This window comes from Gasterosteus aculeatus, chromosome 7, assembly GCF_964276395.1.
Source record: "Gasterosteus aculeatus chromosome 7, fGasAcu3.hap1.1, whole genome shotgun sequence".
Taxonomy (NCBI): Eukaryota; Metazoa; Chordata; class Actinopteri; order Perciformes; family Gasterosteidae; genus Gasterosteus; species Gasterosteus aculeatus.
In genome coordinates this window covers 7,215,695-7,237,558 of record NC_135694.1, presented here as the reverse complement: position 1 = coordinate 7,237,558, position 21,864 = coordinate 7,215,695, and the positions used below count along the sequence as shown (strand labels likewise).

At 43.5% G+C, this 21,864-nt stretch overlaps 1 protein-coding gene across 4 annotated transcripts in view; it reads left to right on the top strand.

Annotated features, from left to right (window-relative positions):
- Positions 1 to 21,864, top strand: part of kcnip4a (potassium voltage-gated channel interacting protein 4a) — a 92,370-nt gene that overhangs the window by 27,265 nt on the left and 43,241 nt on the right. Inside the window, exon 1 of one of the 4 annotated variants that reach the window (XM_040181135.2) lies at positions 551 to 845. The exons of the other annotated variants lie outside the window; for them this stretch is intronic. Within the exon in view, the coding sequence (XP_040037069.1) occupies positions 761 to 845 (85 nt within the window). The 5' untranslated portion in view covers positions 551 to 760. Of the gene's footprint in view, positions 1 to 550; positions 846 to 21,864 lie in introns of those variants that run through there. 4 annotated transcript variants of the gene reach the window in all.

The window sequence follows — 21,864 nt, the reverse complement described above, 5'->3', positions numbered from 1 at the left end:
TCCTCCTCCTTGTGTGCTTTCTATCCCTCCTCATCTCCTCCTCCTCCTCCTCCTCCTCCTCCTCCTCCTCCTCCTCTCGGGCCAATCAGACCACACCTCCATGGCAACCGTCAGTGAGTGTAAAACATCCACAGATGGTGCCGTGTAGAGCGAGCAGCAAGCACACTACGCGAGCGAAAGTGTGGGAGTGTGTTTGTTTGTGTGTCTGAGAGAGACCGATACAGAGACTCCTTGGATAACCACTGTATTGTGAAGCCAACAGGGCACTCTCTTGGAACACAGAGTAAGAGCAGCGGGCCAGTTTGCTTAGAGGAGTTGCAAGGAAAAGTCTGAAGAGCGGGAGTGAGTTAATGGAGGACGATTAAAAAAAAAGAAAAAAAGAGACTGAGAGATGCCACGAACCTTCACAAGAGAGCAGGAGGTAAACCGCTGGTAAGCAAATACTAATGACCTGACAAGAAGGAGCATACAACATCAGGCAGCCCTACCCTGGGGCAGCCCACACACACACACACACACACACACGAGCCCCGAGTCACTGCTTTCCACTCACTCATGATCGCTGCTCCCGCCACACGCAGTCACAAGGGCCACGCTGAGACAACCGGAGGAGAGACGAGGACAATCGTCCTGTCGCGGGGACTTTGTCCAAGTTGACGTCTTCCTTGGATTCTTTCCTTTTTTATTTTTTTAAACCCTGAAGTCAAGAGTACTGCTTTTGTGCTGACCTTTCCAAGCACCTTCCCTCCCAGGAGAAAAGATGAGTTGCAGGAAAAGGTGCAAGCGGGAGATCTTCAAGTTCGCACAGTACCTGTTCAGACTTGTCACGGGCACGCTTAACACCGGTAAGGCTCCCCAAGGGCTCCGAGAGGCTCCCTGCTGCGTTTCCATTCATCCCATCCGCTTGAATCCGCAGAGATCCTTTTGGCAGTTTGCTCAAACTTCTCCACTTAAATTCTGCTCTGATCATTTTGGCTCATTGCAAAGTTAACATGGGACAGAAAGAACTTTCGTCAGGACACTTCCATACCATCAATGCATCGCAGTGTATTAGGACGTGTGTATATTTATGGCTGCAAATCCTGCTAAAGTGTTGTGATTTTATTGTCTTCTCTGCATGACGATTCGTGAGGGTGTGTGTATGAAAGTGCAGTTTATGACAAGATGCAAAGTGACATCATTTAAAAAAAAGTCTGCTTCTTGTGCAGTTTGGGGTTTTCAAAAGTAAACCTATTCAAGCGTTTGTCAAACAGAGTCTGGACGCTCTGTCTGTTAGTCATCATGCTTCTAGCGCCTGATTGTTTGGACCGTAATACGTTCCATATTTTCTGAGGACCCCGATGCAGAAACCTTCTGAAATCCTTCCCGTAGACTCAATCGTACTAACAATATTAAGTCTGGGATTACAGTGGATACAGGTGAGGTTAGCAGCAGTACCGCATTCTGATATCTGGCACATATTACTAGTAAACTGGCCGCATTGAGGCTGAGTTGCCATTACTTATCCTTGCATCATACAAGACACTTTGTGCCTTTTTTTTGTTCATCCATTACTGTGAGCTCTCCAGATGATTCCACCACACTAGTAGAAAACATTGACACCCTTGTCTTCCGTGGCTCTTGTTTCGCAATTAAGTTGTTGATTATCACGCTTCACGAGCGAGGTGGTGCGAAGCCCCGGAGAGGTGCTACATGAGCATGCTAATCAATTCCATCATGTTGCTGTACATGTGAGACTCTAAATGTATTTTCCCTCTACTTGTTCTATGTAGAGAGAAAAACACACATTGTAAAAAAAGGGGCGACTATTGACACTCAGTGGAGAACAATTCCGTACGTCCATGGTCAACTACAGTCTCCTTGACCTCAGAGACAGAACGTGGGGGGGGGCAGCTATTGGAGGAGGAGCCCTATGAAAGGTGTAGATTGTACCGATGAGTGTGGAGAAATCCATCTACTTGGTCTGCCCAAGTGGGAGTCTACAGTTAGTTTCCATAGCTACCATTGGCTCGTTTAGGTCATATTGCAATTCCCATCGCATTGACATGATGAATATAGTGTATTGTGTCATAATTTTCTTTGGTGTACTAGTAGGTTTGGTTGATACAAATGTGTGGTTTGTTTTGTGTGCAAAATGTCTTTTAGTGTCAGCCCTTATTAATTATTGATCATGTTAAATACAAGGCTGAACATATTTCCCTGTGGACCAAAACAATTGCTGTACGTGTGCAAAGTAAGAGAAACATATTTTTTTATTAACCATATTATCTGAACAATATTAGTTTGGGTTGGTTAATTTATTTCTTTTTTGCCCTGAAGCTGGTAATTTATAAATCTCGGGACAAAACTTGACCCAGCAGAACTGACGCTTATTTTCCATCTTTGGAGGCCACCAGAGGATGATCTCAATGCCAGCAGTCCGCATAAGGAAAACCAAAGATTAGAGGAAGACATTACACTTCTACAATTCCTAAACCCATTAGAAGTCATTCATGAGACAATTTGTTCTCGAGTGGACCCATTCGTCCACGAACACCGTACTAATTTACGCTGCCTGTGCAGCAGATTAACAGGAATGTAGTTTGACCACAGCGATGCTGCTTTCCAATACTTGGGTGACGCTGGGATGAGAGTGATGGATCCGTTAGTAGACCATTCTAATTGAGATGTCCGAGAACAGCCTCAGTCATCGATTGCTCGCCAAAGCTGGCAAATACACGTAATGCAGATGACTATGTGCGTGATGCAATGGGACTGAGCTGAGCAAATTGTATATCATATATAGATAATGTCATTAATGCTTTTGGTCCACACAAGCTGTTTGTTGATTTAGCACAAGATATATCTGCAACATCACCAATTGACAAGGAGTATGTTTACGGTCTAATTTTGACCCCACTACGATTGTATTCATAGAAACGTGTGCAGCACTGATAGACTTATGGTCAAACAATAATTCACCTGCAACTGGTTCGGAGATACAGCAGAGAGAATAGCCCAGCATTTGTATTCAAACCACCAGTGCCACCCAGTAGGCCTTGAATTGTACAACTGCAGCGGGGAAATGAAAGGAAACCAATCTTTCAGGTTATTTCTAAGGAGCAGTGTCAGCAAATATGCCGCACATTGCAAGGCAAGGTATTCGTTGCTCACACCAGTGAACATCTTCCATCTATTCCAGCATTTCCAACACAGCCTCTCGGATGGACGAGCCCGGAGAGTCACCGGCGTATCCATCAGGATCACAAGGACGTCTCAAAGCGGCGTGATTGATGCCGCTAACTTCTAAGTGACACGTTGTCCATTCTTTATGTAGTCAGCACGACTTGGTTGTGCGGTCAGTCGAAACGGCTTCAAACGGGTCTTTTTTTTACCTATGCAGCTGGATCACTTTGGAATGCACCGTTCCCTCTGGTGCAATGCTCCAGAGTCTTTCACTGCATCGTCACTGCTTGCTTCTTCTCTCAGTGTTTGGCTGTCGGGCATCTCGGCTTCTGTAATGCATCATCATTTTTTTCACATCAGCACAACGCTTGTACCAGAGTCTGAGCTTATTTCTAAGAATTACCCTCAGAACCACCTGCTGTCTGTTTTTATAAAAAATGAGGAACAACTGTTAGAAGTCCTCTCGCTCTTTGTAATGGAACAATGCGTAATGACTCTAATGTCTCTGAGTTTGCAAATGATTACATATTGCTTTCGCAGGGATGCAGTAAATGTCAAACAAGCATTGCTTTCTTTTCCCTCAAGATGTAGCATTTTTATTGCTAAATTACCTAATTACCTAATGGATTTTTTGGTTTATTTTTCATCGGTGCAAAATGCCCTCAAATGTCTAATGTTCTAATGTCTTTCGAATGTCAGTTCAGTTACATTCATTTGTGAGTTGGACTGACTGAGGCAGCTCGTCTGGGTCATGACTGCAGGAGCAACATGGCAAGCAGAGAGACTTGTAGGACCCAAAGGTCATTTCCTATTATGTTCTTTGTGCCAGTTTGTCCCGGCTCGGCCGTGGGTCTACCTGAAAAAAAAAGGTTCACTCACTGGGATTTTTTTCAAATGTATTTTTTTTTTGGAGCAGTAGCTGGAGTTCAATGTCCTTTGAGACGGAAAACTACGAATAAACTCGTCGGAGAAGTGACTTTGCAAATAGGCCGCTTCGCTTTTGAATTATTGAAAAAGCCTCCCAAGTTCTACAGTGATTAAAAGTTGAAAGAAGGTCTGCCAAAGAAACCGAAGCAAGCGAGAAACGAACTGCCGCAAGGGCAAAGTTTCTTCTTTGTGAGTTGAGATGTGGAGGTGCTCAACCACTCCGTGAACACGAGACAAAGCTGTGAACAAATTCACTCAGTGACTCTTCGGCATGCACTTGGAGGGCGCGTGCCCAGTGACTCGAGGACCCGTCTTTGGTTCCCCGAAGGCCATTAGGTCATGTTCCACCTGTCCCATGAGGACCACATGTTCAAAGCCCACAGTCCTTGACCAAACACTGAATATTTGATACCCACGGGCCCCTTGGGTTGGCATCACGTCCGTAAAGCAGTCTGAATGGCAAGTAAAGAGTTGCTATTAAACGCTGCTTGATTTACTGTACCGGCTGTACACAGAAAGTGTTGTACAGACAGTGATTGAGCCACTTGTTGAATAATTTGCATAAATGTATGAAACACCCTCTGCAGAGATCATAACAAAGTCCCCCTTCATTTTGTTCTGCAGCTCGTTGATGGCTTCTTTCCCTAATTGAACACAATGTCCGAAAGCACAAGGCAGTATACTTTCCTGCAGCGGAACGTTTCTCCCACAATGTTTGGTCAGGCAACAATAACAGATGGATAGCCGTGTTTGCAGAAGGTTGAGCTAACGTGCTTAATTCACCTGACAAACATCAAACTTCAGAGCGTGACACTCGCATACGCCCATGTCTGTGCTGCGCAACACTTTAGTTGTTGCGCAGTTTATTAGTTTATTTCTAACGTTTGATGCATTCAGCTCCTTTCTATGGAGACATTCTCCCACTGTTGTATATTGTTTTTCTGCAATGTATATTCTTTATTACTCATTAGTTTCTCAAACATGTGAGTGGAAACTGACGTGTTTTTTCTTTCCCGTTTGAATAAAAACTAACTGTGTTAAATGTATTTTACTGAATTGAAGACTGAACAAGGCTATCTGCACAACCTCTTGCATAATGGAAAAAGTATCAGTGTCATCTGGTAACACGTTTTCTTTTAACCTTCCCCAATGACCCCTTTCCGTGGTTCGCTGACTTTGGCAAGGGGAGAAAGAAGTTATTTGACTGTGATATCTGTGTCCATATCAGCTTCCTGGCAGCCTCAGTTCACTGTCTCTCTGTTGCACAGCGCCTCGGCCTTTTCCAGGTTTCTGGTTTCTGCTACTGTTTGGCCGTCCAGCACTACAAAAGCACAGATTCTTGAGCTGGTAGGCTTTTCTTCAGCTATTGTTGTGGTCGTGAACGGAAAGTGGTTTCACGTGAATTATGTGCGACTCGTAGTAGTTTATGCGAGAGACGTTCTTGGGATGGATTTACTCCAGCGGCCGTGCCAAATTCATGGCGTACTTCTGGCGCCTGAAAATCTTTGTCTTATTGAACTTCTGTTGACTTGTCAAGTTGACATCAATACCGTTGTGGCACCAAAGAGCCCTGGATCCCTCCATCAATTCCCTAGAAAACACCAATGTCAATGCAGTCATTTAATCTCTTTTCCTCCAGTGTCAGTCATGATTCCAGCAATTCTGTACCTCGACATTGATTACGAAATCCAAAATGAGTCATTTGTTAGAGGAGCTTTTCCTCGAAATGCCGCATGCACACTAGGAAAAGTGATTCATGCTTCGTGTCAGGGGAATCCTATCAGAATTGAGTGTACTGTACACCATAACTTTTACTGAGATGAATGTGTTTGAACCCAATTAAAGGTACATCAAGGCCTTGAGATTGGGGTGCCAAGGGGTACACTCTCACATTAGCAAAGTTTGTTGCTTTTGTGCTTTTATCGACCGCCTCTACTGCAATCAGAAAGACCCCCCCCTCCGCCCTCCCCCAAGTTGCCTAAATTGGATTCTCCCCGTATTTTTTCTTCTATATTTGTATTGTACATTTGCCTCTGGTCATCCTGTGTGCCACTCCATTTAAATTCGCCCTTGCTGGCCCACGTAATGAGATTTCCCATTTGTGCTAATGTTTGTAAATGAGCGTCCGTCTGAGGGGAAAAGATGGCGAGGTTATTTTTAGTTTGATGACCATGAGTTGCAAAGCTGCTGTGATGAACGAGGTGTGACTGCGTTCAATCCAGCAGGAAATTTAGTGAGAAGACAAACACGGCAGAATAATTGGTACACTGTTTTCACGATTATGCAAGATATTAAGTAAGAAAGTGGCAACCGCAGGGGACCACAGCTAAAAGCCCAAAAGACTAAACAAAACCTGTCTTGGTCCTGTAAGACGGGGGGCCATTAAGATAAGTTTAATTTGTTTGCTTGTTTTCTTGTTATCGCCTTGCAGACTTGTTCTATTACCCTAGTACTTTTGCTCTCATGATCATTTTAACTCAAATTAAAAAGTTCCCACCCATTCCTCCCTTCCAGGCTTGTGCCCTACTCAACTCTATTTCCTCTTGCATACTTTATAATCACACAACCAGTTGAGGCTCCTTTTTTTTTTTTCTTCAAACGCTGCCTTTTGTCCGTTGCCCTGGCTGTGTTTTCACAAAAAACACTCTGCCTCTGCTGTACAAAACGGGAGACAACGTCTTCTGCATGGTCCGCTAACTGCCAATTACTGTGACTGCAGCCCTGCTCCTGCTACCCGCCAACAAAAGGAAACGCACAACACTTTCGATGCCCAGGCACGAGCTGGATAATAAGAGGATGCTCTTCGATAATTAAGCATTTCAAGCAAGAATCATGCAAACCTTTTATTGTATACATCATGTTTTATTGAGAAACTGGAGTCTCAGAGGAAGCCTTTTTTACCTTTTCTTTATTCTACTTTGCAGTGGTGTGGATCTGCTGAAGAAAAGGGCGGCTCCCAATTTGCTTTGCTTGGTTTGAAATTTGTGTTTCGACGGATTGTTCCCCCTGAAAGAAAGCAGAAGTTTGTGCGAAGTGTTAGACATTTGGATAAACCGATCTGATGTTTGCTTCTAAAAATGTTAAAAAGTGCTTTTGCTGTGCCTGCTGCTTTTCAGCAGTTTTGGACAACTATTAATGATCTTGCACAAACCCAAGTAAACAAAGAGCGCTCCATCTGGAAAACAAAGTGTGTTTGTGTGTGCGCATCTTAGAAAGAGGCAGGTAGTACAAACATGGTGTAACTTCTTTATTACTGTTGGCTTCTGTCACACTGTCACATGTGCGTCGTTAATTAAGTGCGAGCTAAAACGTTTGCTCGTGATAGAGAACATGCATATACACAGTCTGACTGCTACGCACACACATACACTTTATATACAGTCTGATGCAGGAGGAGCACCTTGCGTTCCTTCCTGTTTCACGTACCACACTGTTGGCTTCAAAGGCACTGCAGAGTGAAATACCTGCAGTGTGGCATCACTAGTGCACGTTCATTGTCAAAAGGGTCAATTTTAATCGCGTTCTACTGCAGAGGTATATATATTCTATATACATTTCCTTGTTTTTTTATATATTTCCACAATCTGATGAATAGTGTGCGATGTAACTACTTTAGTCTGCGTGTCGGCGGCCGTGTGACCCGGCTCAGTGTGAAGGGCGCTCGGGGTGATGTGATGTTGTGTGAGCAGAATGCTGCTGCCCATCCGAGTCAAGGACGCTACACCTCAGCCTCTGGGTCCCGCCTGGTCTGCGGGCGTCATGGCCAGGATTAAGCCCAGATACATTTACCCCATCAACTCCCCACACCGTTGTAATCAGTCACTCTCGGGCCGCAGCGCGTCACGGACGGCCATGCAGAAAATGGAGCTCCGTCTCATCGTCCTGCGGACAGATCCACCTTTCGTCCCATTACTTAGCCGGCTAAATCGGTCACTTCAGGGCAGGCGTAAACAAGAAGGATCCTGCTCGTCTGACAGCACTGTTAGGGCGGCTGAAGGCACAAATGAATCGTTCGATCACCTGGAGCAGGCCTAATGGTTGTAGGACTCATACACTGGGTGTAGTGTCTCTATTTTAGGCTCTAAATGTACGTCTTTCTAATAATTCTCAATGGTACTTTTTTAACACTTCATGCACATTTCTGTCCAAAGCCGAGCTCAAGGTGATATCACAATGACGTCATCAATGACCGGTTCTTTTCTCAGACTAATCAAAGCTTCACCAAAGACCGTTCAAGTGACCTTCTACAATGTTCTTTTAACATTTCCCCCGTTTGAGAGCCTCTAAGCGTCACATTTCTGTCTCAAATTTGGTGTCTCCTTGGCACACGATTCATTGAGGATTTGATCTGTAGTGCTTTTTTTGGATCCGTGTAGGGTGAGAAAGGAGGATAAACTTTATGATAGAATCATTTTGTTTTCATCATTTACAACTTGGTGGAGAACCTATGGTGTCTTTTGAAATGATTACTGGCGCATTTTTCTCCCATCCAAGCTAAACATGCGCAGCCCAGAGGGAGTGCAGCACAGATCACGTTTTGGAGTAGCTAAGATGGATTGCTGAGCTTTTTTCCTTGAGAATGACATTGTGAAATCCCGATCAAATGCACGCAGCTCGACGTGTGAGTGTCGCTAAGAGTAGAGGAGGTGATGTATGAGACACCGAGCAACGGCGCGTCCTCCGGGGAAGCAAGCTGTTATATCTCCTCCGTCTCCTTCTCCACGCGCCACCGAAACTGTCGCAGATTTATATTCAATTTAAATGCAAAACAACAGAGGAAAAAGTTAGTTGTGCAGTATCTCCGCCTCGGCAATCACTGAGCTTCGCCAAAACGGCGAAAGGCGTTCTTCTTGTCGCCCTCGCTCCACAGATCACGCTGACCATTCTAGAGTCTCGTTTCGGCTGCTCGACACATTACATTGGTTCTAATTTAACTGCCCCCAAAATTCTGTGAACTCTTATTCTGTCAAACGGATTGTACGTATTCTGTGAACAGTTATACACTTGCATGGTATTTTGCAATGGTAATAAGTGTATTGGAGAATAATTAAAGCTGTCGTCTGGATAATGTGTTGGTTTGATTTGACGGTGCAAATCTCATTGTTGGGTTAGCATGATTACAGATGATCACATGGATTTCTGTAACTTTCTTTTTTGGGGAAACATTTAATGCAAAGCCACAGGTTTTGCCTCACTGCATTCAGAGTGAATATACAGGACACGAAAGAAAAGGCGTCAAGTAACGGTGAGACAATAACGATCCAGGAAAGCCGGTTTCGGTAATGGATCTTTACATCTTATAAAGGCAAATCCGATGCCAAAACTTAGAGCAACAGCTTATAATATAACGATCTGTTTTTGCTCTCCTCTCTCGTTCAATCTGGGATTCCTTTCTTGTAGTGTACAGTTGCAATCTCTTATTAAACGATATAAGCGGCTTCCGGTAACGTGTAATCTGTAGTTTTGCTGGGGTAAACCTTTCTGAGTCAGTGGTGTGGAGATGGAAACGCTGTGGGAGTAAATAGAGATGCAGACAAAGCAATATTTGCTTCCTGTATTTCCATTCTTGTCCTTTGTGAAATCTATTGCCTGATGCCAGGGAATGAGCCGGAAAACCAATTCTCCCAGGTGGCAGTTTTTTGATAGAGAAGCAAACGGCTCCTTCATGCCAATATTAACAAACAAGTAGCCCAAAAAGTGCTTCTAATTGATTCGTATCTTTTTAAAGCGCTGTCCTCTGCTATGTGTCGGTGCTGAGTCACGCACACCTCAGTCACTTGCGGAGATACAATCCTAAATATAACGTTGTGAAGCGCCGACGGATTCATAGGCTCAGCTTCTGCAGACACGGAGAAAGCAATAAATAAGCCAGGTCACATTACATTCCCAGATCTGTGTGGCGGATGCTGCGATGCACCATTTGGTGGAAAACAGCTCCTATGTCTCTCCTTCAGATCAAACGGTTTATCTGCTGAGGCGGGAGATAAGTCTGAGTTCACACTCCTGCCTCAGTAGAAATTCAGAGCATTGGCATAAACAGGCCTTCAGGGTCGTTTTGAAACTTCATCTTTTTAATCCTGTTATATGACTGTGTCTAAAACCTGCTCTCCTGTTTTTTGTTGACGCCACACACTGTTGTGGGTTTCATGACAATGTGAGAGGTGAGACTAAGTCAACAACTGACCACAGGACCGTTCCATTCAACTTTACCGGTGCTTGAAGCTGAAAGTGATATATTCTCCTCTAATTCACATATTGTCACGTGAGCTGGCCAGTATCAGCAGTAGTAAATGGCACATAAAAATGGCGTTCACTTTGGCTTCCGTGTGAACTTTATTGTACACTCTGTTGCCACTTGGAATGTATCTTTGTGTCTAAATATATGATAATGTGTACTTATCTCTGAACTCCTGTTGTCTAGATATCCCATTACGTTTTAGGCATTGGCTACTTGCCTCCATTACCTCCGTTACTCCCCCCAAAACAGCTCACCGTTGTCTGTTTTAATTTATTATAGCATTGGAAAATGCTCGGCGAAAGGAAACCCTTCACAGGGGTGAATGCAGGCAGACCGAACAGGTACACAGAATAAAAGAGCTTAATGTTTCTATGGTATATGATAGAAAATGAATACATTTTTTAAGTATCATGGGAGCCTTTATGATTAATTGCATCATCCTTGTGAACACCACTGCAAGTATGTGCACATAGCTGCATGAGAGGTTTCCTGATTAGCCACACATCAAATAAATAAAACCCTTGGGTTTGATCTTGGAGAGGACATGTGGTGTACTGTATTTGTTTGCTGCCATTGATGAGGAATTTAAAAGACCTTTGAATGAGTTTTGAGCAGTGGGGTATCAACCAAGCAGCAAGTGCGCTCCTTTATTGTATTCTTCATTACCATCACATCACAGCAGGTACTTGCACCCCTCTGCATTTGACATTTACATTTCACTTACTATGCAATGCAGTAAAATGTTCCCTTTTGTGAATAGAGAATAAACTGCTGGAGGCATTCTTGCAACAAATGTCTACATTGCAGAGTATTGCATGCATTTATGTATGTGACTGCTCTGCGAGTATTGTAATGATATCACTACTCCAACTTCCTTATTGTGAAATCTTTGATTGAAAAAGAGTACAATGACTATTCAATGAAATTGATGCACATGCACACTTTTAACTTCTCCTCCCTCAGATTGCCCCTTTAGGAATTTCTATTGGAGTTGGAGTTAGCTATGTGATTTAGAGTCCGTCCTTTTACTTTGGCTGTCTGGTGAGCAATCACTTCAGACGTAGAGGGCAAATACAGAGTGCCAATGTTCTCTCAATGGCTGCAATTTGAAGCAGTGAACTCCACAATATGTTGATGGAAAGTGCTGTCAAAGAGGAGAGCATCTCTGGGAGGCTCATATTGTTGTCATGCCGCGGTGTGGGGTTTCAGTGCGCTACGGTATGAGGCTAGATTTCTCTGCCTTGGTATTGTGCGTGTAATCAGACACTCGTGGATTTTGATTAGGGATTACGAACGGCATTAGTCACTAACAAGCGGTTGTTCTTGTGTCTTTGGTATTGCCTGGTTTTATACATCACCCTATTTTCCCACCATGCATGGATTTGGAGCTCAACAAAGTATTAACTATAATCTACTGGAATAAGAGACTCAGTTTGAATGTTTAATTATTGCAGCGCTCATCCTTTTCTTAAATGTCATCTCCAGGTTTGGAACACTGTTTTTATTGAATCTTATTTCAGGGTTCTGCACTGATTTAAATTGTTACTGTTCTTGATTTTTCTTTGCAATTCTTTAGTGTGACGCAACATGGTTTATTGCTACGTCACCATATCGAGTTGATGTGGTCAAATATGTTGGCTAACAGATTTACATGTCAAGCAAATCAACAATCATCTGGTTAATCGCGTTTACCCGGGTGTCATCCTGAGATTCTCTCACACAGTCTCTACCAACCCCTGATTAACTTAATCAAAGTGTGTTTGCTGAGAACAAGTGTCGATGACTTGGTGAGGCTGAGAGTGCCGTAGAGCTTGGGGGAACTGTACGTTTCAGTTATTATTCTCTGTGGGTTCGTCACTATGACGACGAAAGCTTGTTTCCTGCTAATGGTACGGTACAGCAATTTCCATTATCAAAGTGAATTAATCCTCATGACTCACCAGACCCAAGGATGAGGAGTATTAGAGGCACAGAAAGTGTCCTAACATCTGCCCTTGGGAAGGACCTTGGTCGAAGTAATTAGGTTCCTTTGTGGTGTCTTCACTCTTGTAGCTGATACCAGAGGTTTAAATGTGAACAGTATTGTTCTGGAGCTGGTTCGTGGAAATGATGCCCAATGATGGTATCTCACTGACGAATACATTCACGACATGTCGCATGGAGAAAGACGCTTACGGGATGTGTGAAATTCCATTAAGCCCGACACAGCCAAGCTTGTCATAGCCTGTTTGTTTATCGTAACGGCGCTTTATGTGGAGGGATAGTATCGGCATATTGAATAATGCTTTCAGGGGGCTGTGCTGATTAAGATAATTGCTTGGCCTAGTCAAGGTCTTTAGTCTCTCTGGATCATGCAGAGTAAATAAAGCTTTTGCAGCAGAGGCCCCATTGATCTTGTTTGTTTTTTTTTCAAACAAGGAAATCTATTTTTTTTATGTATGCAGGTGCACTGTAAAAAGCATTGAGCTGCAAAATGAATCTACCTGATGCTACAGTATAAGACACAGAAACGTCCTCCCTTTGAGGCTGGGTGAGTCACGTCTGAAATTCCACGCAGTGACGGGCAGCGACTCAAACAAAGGGGGGGGGGGCCCTTGTTATTGATCATCAGTGTTGTGGGTCCCACTACAGCGCACACACACACACACACACACACACACACACACACACACACACACAGTAAAACACACTTGCAAACCCGCGAGCAGAGAGCATTGCCCAAAAAATGGCTCCTCCCCCCCCCCCCCCACCCCCCCCCCACACACACACACACACACACACACAGAGTTCTGAGCCCCGGCCCTCAAGTGACAACCAGACAAATTGGTCTTGAAGAAGCCCGGAGGCAATCAGAGCACACAACTCGCCCACAATTACTCGCCCTTTTTTAACAAAAACGATCAGTGTGCTCAGCAAATCTGACCCTTACAAGCTCATGTGAGTGAATCTCTGGGATAAAGAAAAAGATAGGGGATAAAAAAGGTCAACTTTTTGATATGAAAGTAGGAGACCTCAGCTTAGGTGTATGAAAAATGTTATTTCTCCCCTTTTTGCCAAATCCCGCTCGATGTAGGTTGTAGCAGCTCTTCTTGCAGTGCTTGATGACAAAGAAAACACCAATCACATGGCCTTCATTGCAAAAGGCGGATTAGAATTTGCCAGCGCATCATAAATGTATTTGCAGTGTGTTAATGTCTGACCCAGACAAGAGTTAAGAACTTCACCGTCCTGTCCTCACGTGCTCCTCTTACCACCACTGCCTAGTCGCCTATAGGTATATCCTACGCAAATACCGATTGCCCTCGCTTTGCAAGTCATATTGTTGTATTGGACTATTAAAAGTGGTTAGAAGGGCACTGGAAGTAAATCTGTAGCTCATGCATTTTTTGTTAATATGCAGTTGTTTTTTTTCCTTCACCCAGAACTTAAAATATGTACTCCCATAGCAGGTGGTCACTGAATTTTTAGAGTGCCCGTCACTGGGATTGTGAGTGGGCTTGTGAAACTGTGACGGAGCTACTCGTGGTGGCGGCGGTGCATCTGCTTTGACAGAACAGTGCAAAAATACTTGTCCATTTCAAGGGGACTTGTGTGGGCTGACATGATTCATCTGCTGGCCATCATAAGCACAGAAAAGGTTGGGCTTCTATGTACAGATACAATCTGTTGCTGTGGTTAAAGAGTGAATGCCTTGCTTTTGTCGTACTTGTTGAAAGTTGGTATTTTTCTCAAATAACTTCTAATAATGGCACGCTGGCTGTTACCTTTCCTCACTCTGCATCTAGGGTGACCGTAGTGTTTTACCACCTGGACTCCATTTCCCCTTGTTTTAGGGGGTCTGTTGCGTAGCGTCCATTTTTTTTTTTTGCTTCTGAAAGGCTACGGTTGTTGAGTTTCTCACAAGATGACAGTTCCTGCCCCTTTACAGCATTTCCCCCTCTGCGGTGGTCAAGGCAAGGGGAACACCACCAGTGTGTGGAGCCTCACGGCTTTGCAGCAGCTGGCTGCCCTCAGCTGGCCGCGTCTCTCGCTCCCTGCCGCTAAATGAATAGATATTACGTCCATCAAATTAAAAGAACTTGCGTGCAAATTCAGCCTTGACTTTAAAGAGCTAGTTTTGTTTTTTCCTCCAACACCAACTCTGGTTCTGGTTGAAAAATACCAACTGAAGGCATACTAAACAATTCACTCGATTTTTTTAAGATCCATATAAGTCCCTCGACTGATCTCTTATTCATAACCTCGGCATGTGTTCGCTGATCTATCTCCGAGCATCAACTACTCACAAAAAACCCCACAGGCGTCTCGTTCACTATCAAGTCAGCTGTGTTCTTGTTCCAGTTTAATATATGTGCCTCCGTGTTGTTTTTCACACACCACGGAGAACACGCAGGCCATTTGGCCTCTTTGCACCTATGCTCTTCACAGCCTCAACTACGAATCACAGACGATTTGTGTTGCGCCAGCGTTTTATTGGGCTTAAATTCAATTCCCCACTTCTGGCAAACAGAGCGATGTGAATAATTTATGTGGAAGCCGTGTCTGAGGGCAGGAATAAAAGTGCTTTTTACTGGCCGAGCTTAAAGGTTTACGATCCTACGGGCGGTGAAGGGCCCCATCCTTTCAGAAGTAGGAATTTGGATGCCAGTCCATCCTTATTGTGTTCTGCTGCATGAACTTATGATACAGAATGCAGAATGGGCTTCACTTCCTCATTTTTTTATTTTATTTTTTAGATATATTTAGATTTTTTCATTCTAAACACGTAAATTAACTTTTGTTGGTTGATTTCATGCAGCCTTCTTTCAAAAAAAGAGTTCTGTGTGAAGTTGCTCAGCGCAAACAGCTGCTACACAGACATAAACCATCAATTCATACATGATCTCGGGTAAATGTGGTCAATGCTAGGATGCAAAATGAACCATAGCAGAGATATAAAGCAGCACTGTGACACCACACCTTGAACATGGAGCCTTTAACCAAATTATTAAACGCTAATCACAGTTAGGGAAAGGACTTAGTTTGACACTTCATGGATGTCGTCAGCGCTACTGTACGACATCACTGCAGCTTGAGGGGATTTAAGGCTTTCCTTGAGGATATTTACACAGTGCAGACAACTGCCATAACAAGGACTTTTCCATTTGACGGACTGGCTGCTTACGTCCACGACATACCAAAAGAACAATTTAGAACGTGAAAGTTGAAATAGCTGTTGAACTGCTGTCAAACTGCAAATGTCTCTTGGGCCGCTGTGACTTGTGGGGGGAAAGGGGGGGGTGCAGGTTGTGTTTACGTATGAAATATGAGGAGACACTCTGTCTTAGTTGTTAAGCTTGCGGGCTCATGTACTGTAGAGCACAAAAAGTACCTTGATGTAATTCGTCCTGGAAATGAGAAATGGGGAGAAAAGCGAAGGGATTTAAATGGAAACACCACATTCATCTTTGTGCCACAAACCACCCCTTTCGATTTGAGCAAATAAGGCACTTTCGTTCATAGTGTCAGTTTTTCCTGCTGGAAAGGATGAACAAATAATCAAGCTCCACAAAAAAAAGAAAAATCAATAGTTGGAAGGTGGATTAATGGATTAAAAGTGATTCATGTTAACGTTAATTGAATGTCTGCACACGTGTGAGACATACCAATCCAAAGATGTGAGAGATCGTACCCGCCACTCAGGTCCTTCTCCCTCTGGTCCTTCCTAGAGAGCAGAGCAGATGATGTCTATGAGCTCAGGAGCTCACAGCGTCCTTCAGCCGATGGATGATGACGTGTTCACACATTTCTCTGGGTGAAAAACTCTTGGTGGTGTGATGGTTGGTGTGTATTTGTGTCTTTTAAGGTGTGTTTCTCAACATCTGTGCATCTTGGAAACTCTGCCTAACTCAATTCTCCTCTCCCCTTAAAGGTGTTGGCACTTGAGCGCCGTTTGTTGGCTTCTAATTAAAACTGCAACCGCTGAAATGTATTCACCTTCTGCGTCTGACAGACACAGTTGTAGGTGGGTGCAAGTAGAGAAGGAGCACGGTGAATCTGAAGGGCAGTACACTGTTGACACCCTTGTTTGTGTGTTTGTGTGGGTGGGTTGGTTGCATAAATTGAATGCCATCACAATTCAGAAAAACTGCTCGAGCCTGTCGAGTGTCAGTAAAACTGAATTCTGCAGCAGGAAAGATTGGCACGTCTTAAAGGAAATTGTTGACTCCGTGGATGGATTATTAGGCGGCTGTTCCCCGGGCGCTCGCTTGAGAAAAGCCCCCGACACCTCTGACTGCACATATGAGCAAGACCTCTCTCTTTGGAGTCGTTTTGCATCTCTACATAGTTGCTTTCCGGCTCTTTTTTAATGTTCTTCACTTTGAATCTCCATTTATTTTGATCATTTTTTACTCTGTATGCATTTTTACTCTGTATGCATGTCTGCGTGATTGTTTTGTATCTCCATATTAGTGTTTTGCATCATTGGACTCGTGTTGAATTGCTTCGTAGTTATGTGATTCTTGTCACTTGCCAGGTGAACCAGAATTCTCAGGCGATGGTGTTTGTTATAAAATCTGCTGCTGAAATTCCTTTTCAGATCTTGGAGATTGAGATAGCTGTCTATCTGTGTGCCTGAGTTTTATTGAAATGTTGCCCCAGTATGGGCAGCTCTAATGGAAAGAGAAATAAATGAATAAATATCTGGTTGGCAGATCCTCAATATTAAAACACAAAATAACATGACCAGGACATTCCTGCTTCTAACCAAGATCTGTTATACCCAAACAACAGGTGTGAACAGTCAAGTAAAATAGAGGTTCTGATTCTGGGCACTGGCCCAGTAGGCCTGTTCAGTAATCCATCCTTGTTTGACTTGTTTAATTTGGCAATCCTTCACTTGTATAATCCATTTTACCATATGCTGCCTAAATCCACATATGGCGTGCCACTTCTAAAGTGCCTCCATTAACCACAGCTGCCTACAATATGTTGTTCACGTGAACTTTCTGTACCATCTTTTCTCTGATAATTTCTGCACTATTAACAGCCGTCCCTCAGGGAAATATATATTGTTTTATGTTGACATTGTATTGGGCTGAACATCTCAGGAAGGAGCTGGAGCGAGTTTAGATGAGGTGAAAAATACGTCTCTATAGATTCAGGTGGAGCTGAAGGTTATATAGTTATTCAGTCTACGACACATGTAAACAAAAAGAGAGAAACTGTGTGTAGAGTAGCAGGTACACAGCAGGTTGCTTCGAATTGTTGCATTTCTCGCATTACATTAACTGTTTTCGGGTTTGCTCAAATTAACCTGATTTATTGTGTTTTTTAACATCTACTTCCAGCCCCTGAAACAAGAGTTGAAGCTGACTGGGTAAAACATTCAGGAACCGTTTTGTTTTGGAAATCCCTTTTGCATTTAGCAACTTCGGGATGTCCACCATTTTTACTTTATCCTTTTTTTCTGCTTTATTTTGTGAAATACTGCAGTGTTGCTTCTTAACCCATTTTCACACGGTTCACATGACCCAGGTGTGTCTGCATAGTCACAATTTTATAGAGGCAGCATTCTTGTATGTCTGCACCTGTTGAGACGAGATCTAACATTCTCTTGAACAGGAAAATGTTTATTTCCCAAAGTACAATACCACATAGTATCAATATCAAACATGTATTTTACCAACAGTAATATTAAAGGAATTGCAAACGATCCCCAGCGTTTAACATCGCTCTCTGGTTGGAAACAACCTGTGATAAGGCAACGCAGGTAAACATTACTTCGGACTGAGCTACATCTTCCATTTGGCTGTTTGCATCACCTTACACTTTACTTTCAAGGGAAACAATTGTCATTCCGATGTCTGAGCATGTGAAGAAAGATAAACCGACAGCATTAATCACAGCGTTGGGCCCCTGCTGTCGGCTTGCAGCGCGTGCAACTGAATTAACCATAGCGTGCAGTGGCACATTAGTGCCATGACAAGGGAACGTGAGAGCATTAGAAACTCAGAAACATGCACATTATATTGTGGACACTTTGTGTGGGTTTGCTAATGGATAAAGATGCAACCACAGATGAAACATAAGCAGCATGTATTTGGATGAAAGTCGATTTGAGTGATTTGGAGAGGCATGAAACGGCTCGTGTCCAAACTCTCGATCTGCAAGGACTAATGACCAAATGCAGTTTGGCTCGAGTTCAGCTTTTAAATAGGATGGCAAACACAAACAGGTCTATTCCAGGAGTGCTCATCTCATTTTCCACTGCTGCTATTCAAATTTTAATCACCCGCTTGCCTTCCTCCAGTATATCAGATTAGCCTCATAATCAACTGTTTCCACCGAGCACCATCGTCACTTTTTCTCAGCCCCTGATCGTAAACCAAATCCTGGCATGACTCGCTGGAACACACGCTGCAGCTTTCCTCCACTGACACGTAATCTGGCCTTGATGTGGGGAACATAAGAGAGGAGGTGATACTTAAGTGTTACCATAGCTGCTGGCATGGATACCTTTTGGTGTTGAGCTGTAAATCTGTGTGAGAAAAAAAGCTTGCAGCATGTCTTTACCCAGGGGGGGGTAAAAAAAAAAAAGGGTCTCCTCACATGCCGCTTCATTATTGCAATGGGGAGCTGATGGATGTCGTGCGGAATTGGGTGACGCGCAGTGTTAGCAGCATTGACACCGCGAGTGTTTCATTTGTCACTGTCGGTGATGAGCTGTCGTCAGAGCCAGTCTCGATAGGTTTTAGATGAGAGCGTTGCCCGAGACGGTTGATGAAAGTGTCATTCATGGTCCTGTTTGTGATGAGCAGGGGTCACAGGCGTCGTCCATCCGATGATGCGTAGTGTCATAGTCAGTGACAGGTACGAATCATTAGCTCAAATGCTTTATACACTCCCCGTTGAGCTTGCAAACCATTCAAGCCTACATTTCCAATAGCTAAGATAGGTAGACTACATCTGTAGTCTCCAAGACAAAGCAGAATTGATGGGTTATTTGACCTGATGATGTCATCTTGGCAGCTTAGCTCCAGCAAACGGTCCAATATAAGTGCTTTTCCAGGCAGATTAGTACTATTACTACTGTTCTTTTAGCACTTCTAAAACAGCAGTGTGTGCTTCCAATCAATCGGATCATAGAGAGCATCATAATATTGAATGTTTACTACTTGCTTTTCTATTTGTTCATAAAAGCCTGATTACAAATCAATACAATGTAACACAGATCTATGTGCATTGAATCCTGTATGGCGTGATGCATAGCCACCCTAAACAAAAGATGGAATATGCACCTTTCACAATGATTAAGCTGTGGATCGCTAGCGGAGCACAATGCACTGAATTCTAATGTCCGTACACAGTAATGCTGAAATAAAGCGGAATGAGGAGTGGTGTTTATTGCTGTTGGGATTTAGGAGCACTCGCAGTCAAAGGAGCATTAAATGATCTTTTCATCTAGCATCTGGTTTTCTTATTCAGCAATATTTGGGCCCCCCACTTATCTGAAGCACACATTGTACCAGGGGGAGTTTTATTGGGTTCATCCTCACACCTCGAGATGAGTTTCATAGCTTTTAATTTGGAGATGAATCAAGTGTAAGGAGTTAGGATCCAGTGAATGAACACCGCTCATTAAACTCGCTGTTAAATCCACTATGTAGCTACGTGATGAAGGGGGTTAAGCAAAAATAATCTGGCATTTTGATGGATTTTTTCGGACTGTTTGTGCAGATTTGTGATTTTTTTTAAAAATTCAAATATGTTTTTCCTTGATCCTGGACGCTGTACACTGGTTATAACAGACAAGCACTGCTCATGCAGTGCTGCTGTTGTCCTTTGTCAGTTTTGTTCGATATCCTGCGGGACTCTGGGAACATCGATCTGAAACAGTAGGGTTTTCACAGCAGCTACATGTCATGGTTTAATAAAACACAGGTGGAGCCTTTAGCGTGCACAGTGGCTGCAGGTGGGGCTGCGCTAACGACAGATTGACTCCAGGAAATTCTGTTGAGGGTGATGATAAGCCCCTTAAAATCACTAGCGGAGGATGGAACATTATTAAGTCTGTGACTCTAACTGACAGACTGCAGTGACAATAAGGTAAAGTTTGACTTTAATATTTAACCTGCAGGTTGTGCTTCATGGTGTGTCACAACAAATTGATTTAGATTGACTCTGCGTAGCTCTACAGCTTTTCTTGTACCTCAAAGAAAGTTCTGGCTTTAATGTCTCACTAAAACGTAGCGATGAAACTTTTTTTGGTTTACAAACGGCAATCGTTCATAAACCAGGGAGACAAGAGTGGCCTGCAAAATGCAGCTTGCCCAGGCTTCTCCTCAGACAACTTGTTGGTCTGATATTTTATTATTTTATGCCAAACAAATAGAAGATTCACTGCAGGTTCTAAGCATCCTGCATGGCCCTGTAGTGGAAATGACCTATTTTTTGTGCCATTATTTGAAGCCCAAATGGCCCTGTTCACTGGGCCATCTTTGCGTGTTTAGGCAGTTGGATTCAGAGGCCCACTGATTAAGACCATCTGGGCAGGGAGTGCAGCCCGATGTCACTGCAGCAACGTGTTCTGGTTGATCAGGACCCAGCATGATAGCACAGTTGCTTTGCAGACGGAGGTATTGCAGGTATTTGTGACTGCAGATGCTCGTGTGAGGACGCACTAAAAAATAAAACGCTGAGTGTGAAAAATCCTGCCGTTTTTTTTATTGCTGGGTCGTTATTGCTGTGATATGCTGATATGGTATGCTGCCCAGACATCCTTCATATAAGACGTTGTCCCCCTACTGCTGCAGTGTGGCTTTTAAAATACGCCTCATGACAAACTCAGCGCCCACTTTGTCCCTCATGTCCTCTTAAGACCATTCTTAACTGACCCCTAAGTTTACATACCTTGGCAGAATGTATGATTTCTTGGCCATTTTTCAGAAAATATACATAACACTTTTCTTTCACTCATGGTTAGTAGTTGGGTGAAACCATTTATTATCGAACAACTGTGTTTACTCTTTTTAAATCATAATGACAACAGAAGCTACCCAAATGACCCTGATCAAAAGTTGACATACCCTAGTTCTTAATATCGTGTATTGCCCCCTTTTAACATCAATGACAGCTTGAAGTCTTTTGTGGCAGTTGTGGATGAGGCTCTTTATTTTCTCAGATGGTAAAGCTTCCCATTCGTTTTGGCAAAAAGCCTCCAGTTCCTGTAAATTCTTGGGCTGTCTTGCATGAACTGCACGTTTTGGGAGTGGCTCAATGATATTGAGGTCAGGAGACTGAGATGGCCACTCCAGAACCTTTACTTTATTCTGCTGGAGCCATTGACAGGGCGACTTAGCCTTTGTGTTTTGGATCGTTGTCACGTTGGAACAACCAAGTAAGTCCCATGCGCAGCTTCCGGGCTGATGGCAAATTTTCCTCCAGTATTTTCTGATAACATGCTGCATTCATCTTGCCATCTATTTTGACCAAGATTCCTGCGCCTTTGTAGCTCACACACCCCAAAACATCAGCGATCCACCTCCATGTTT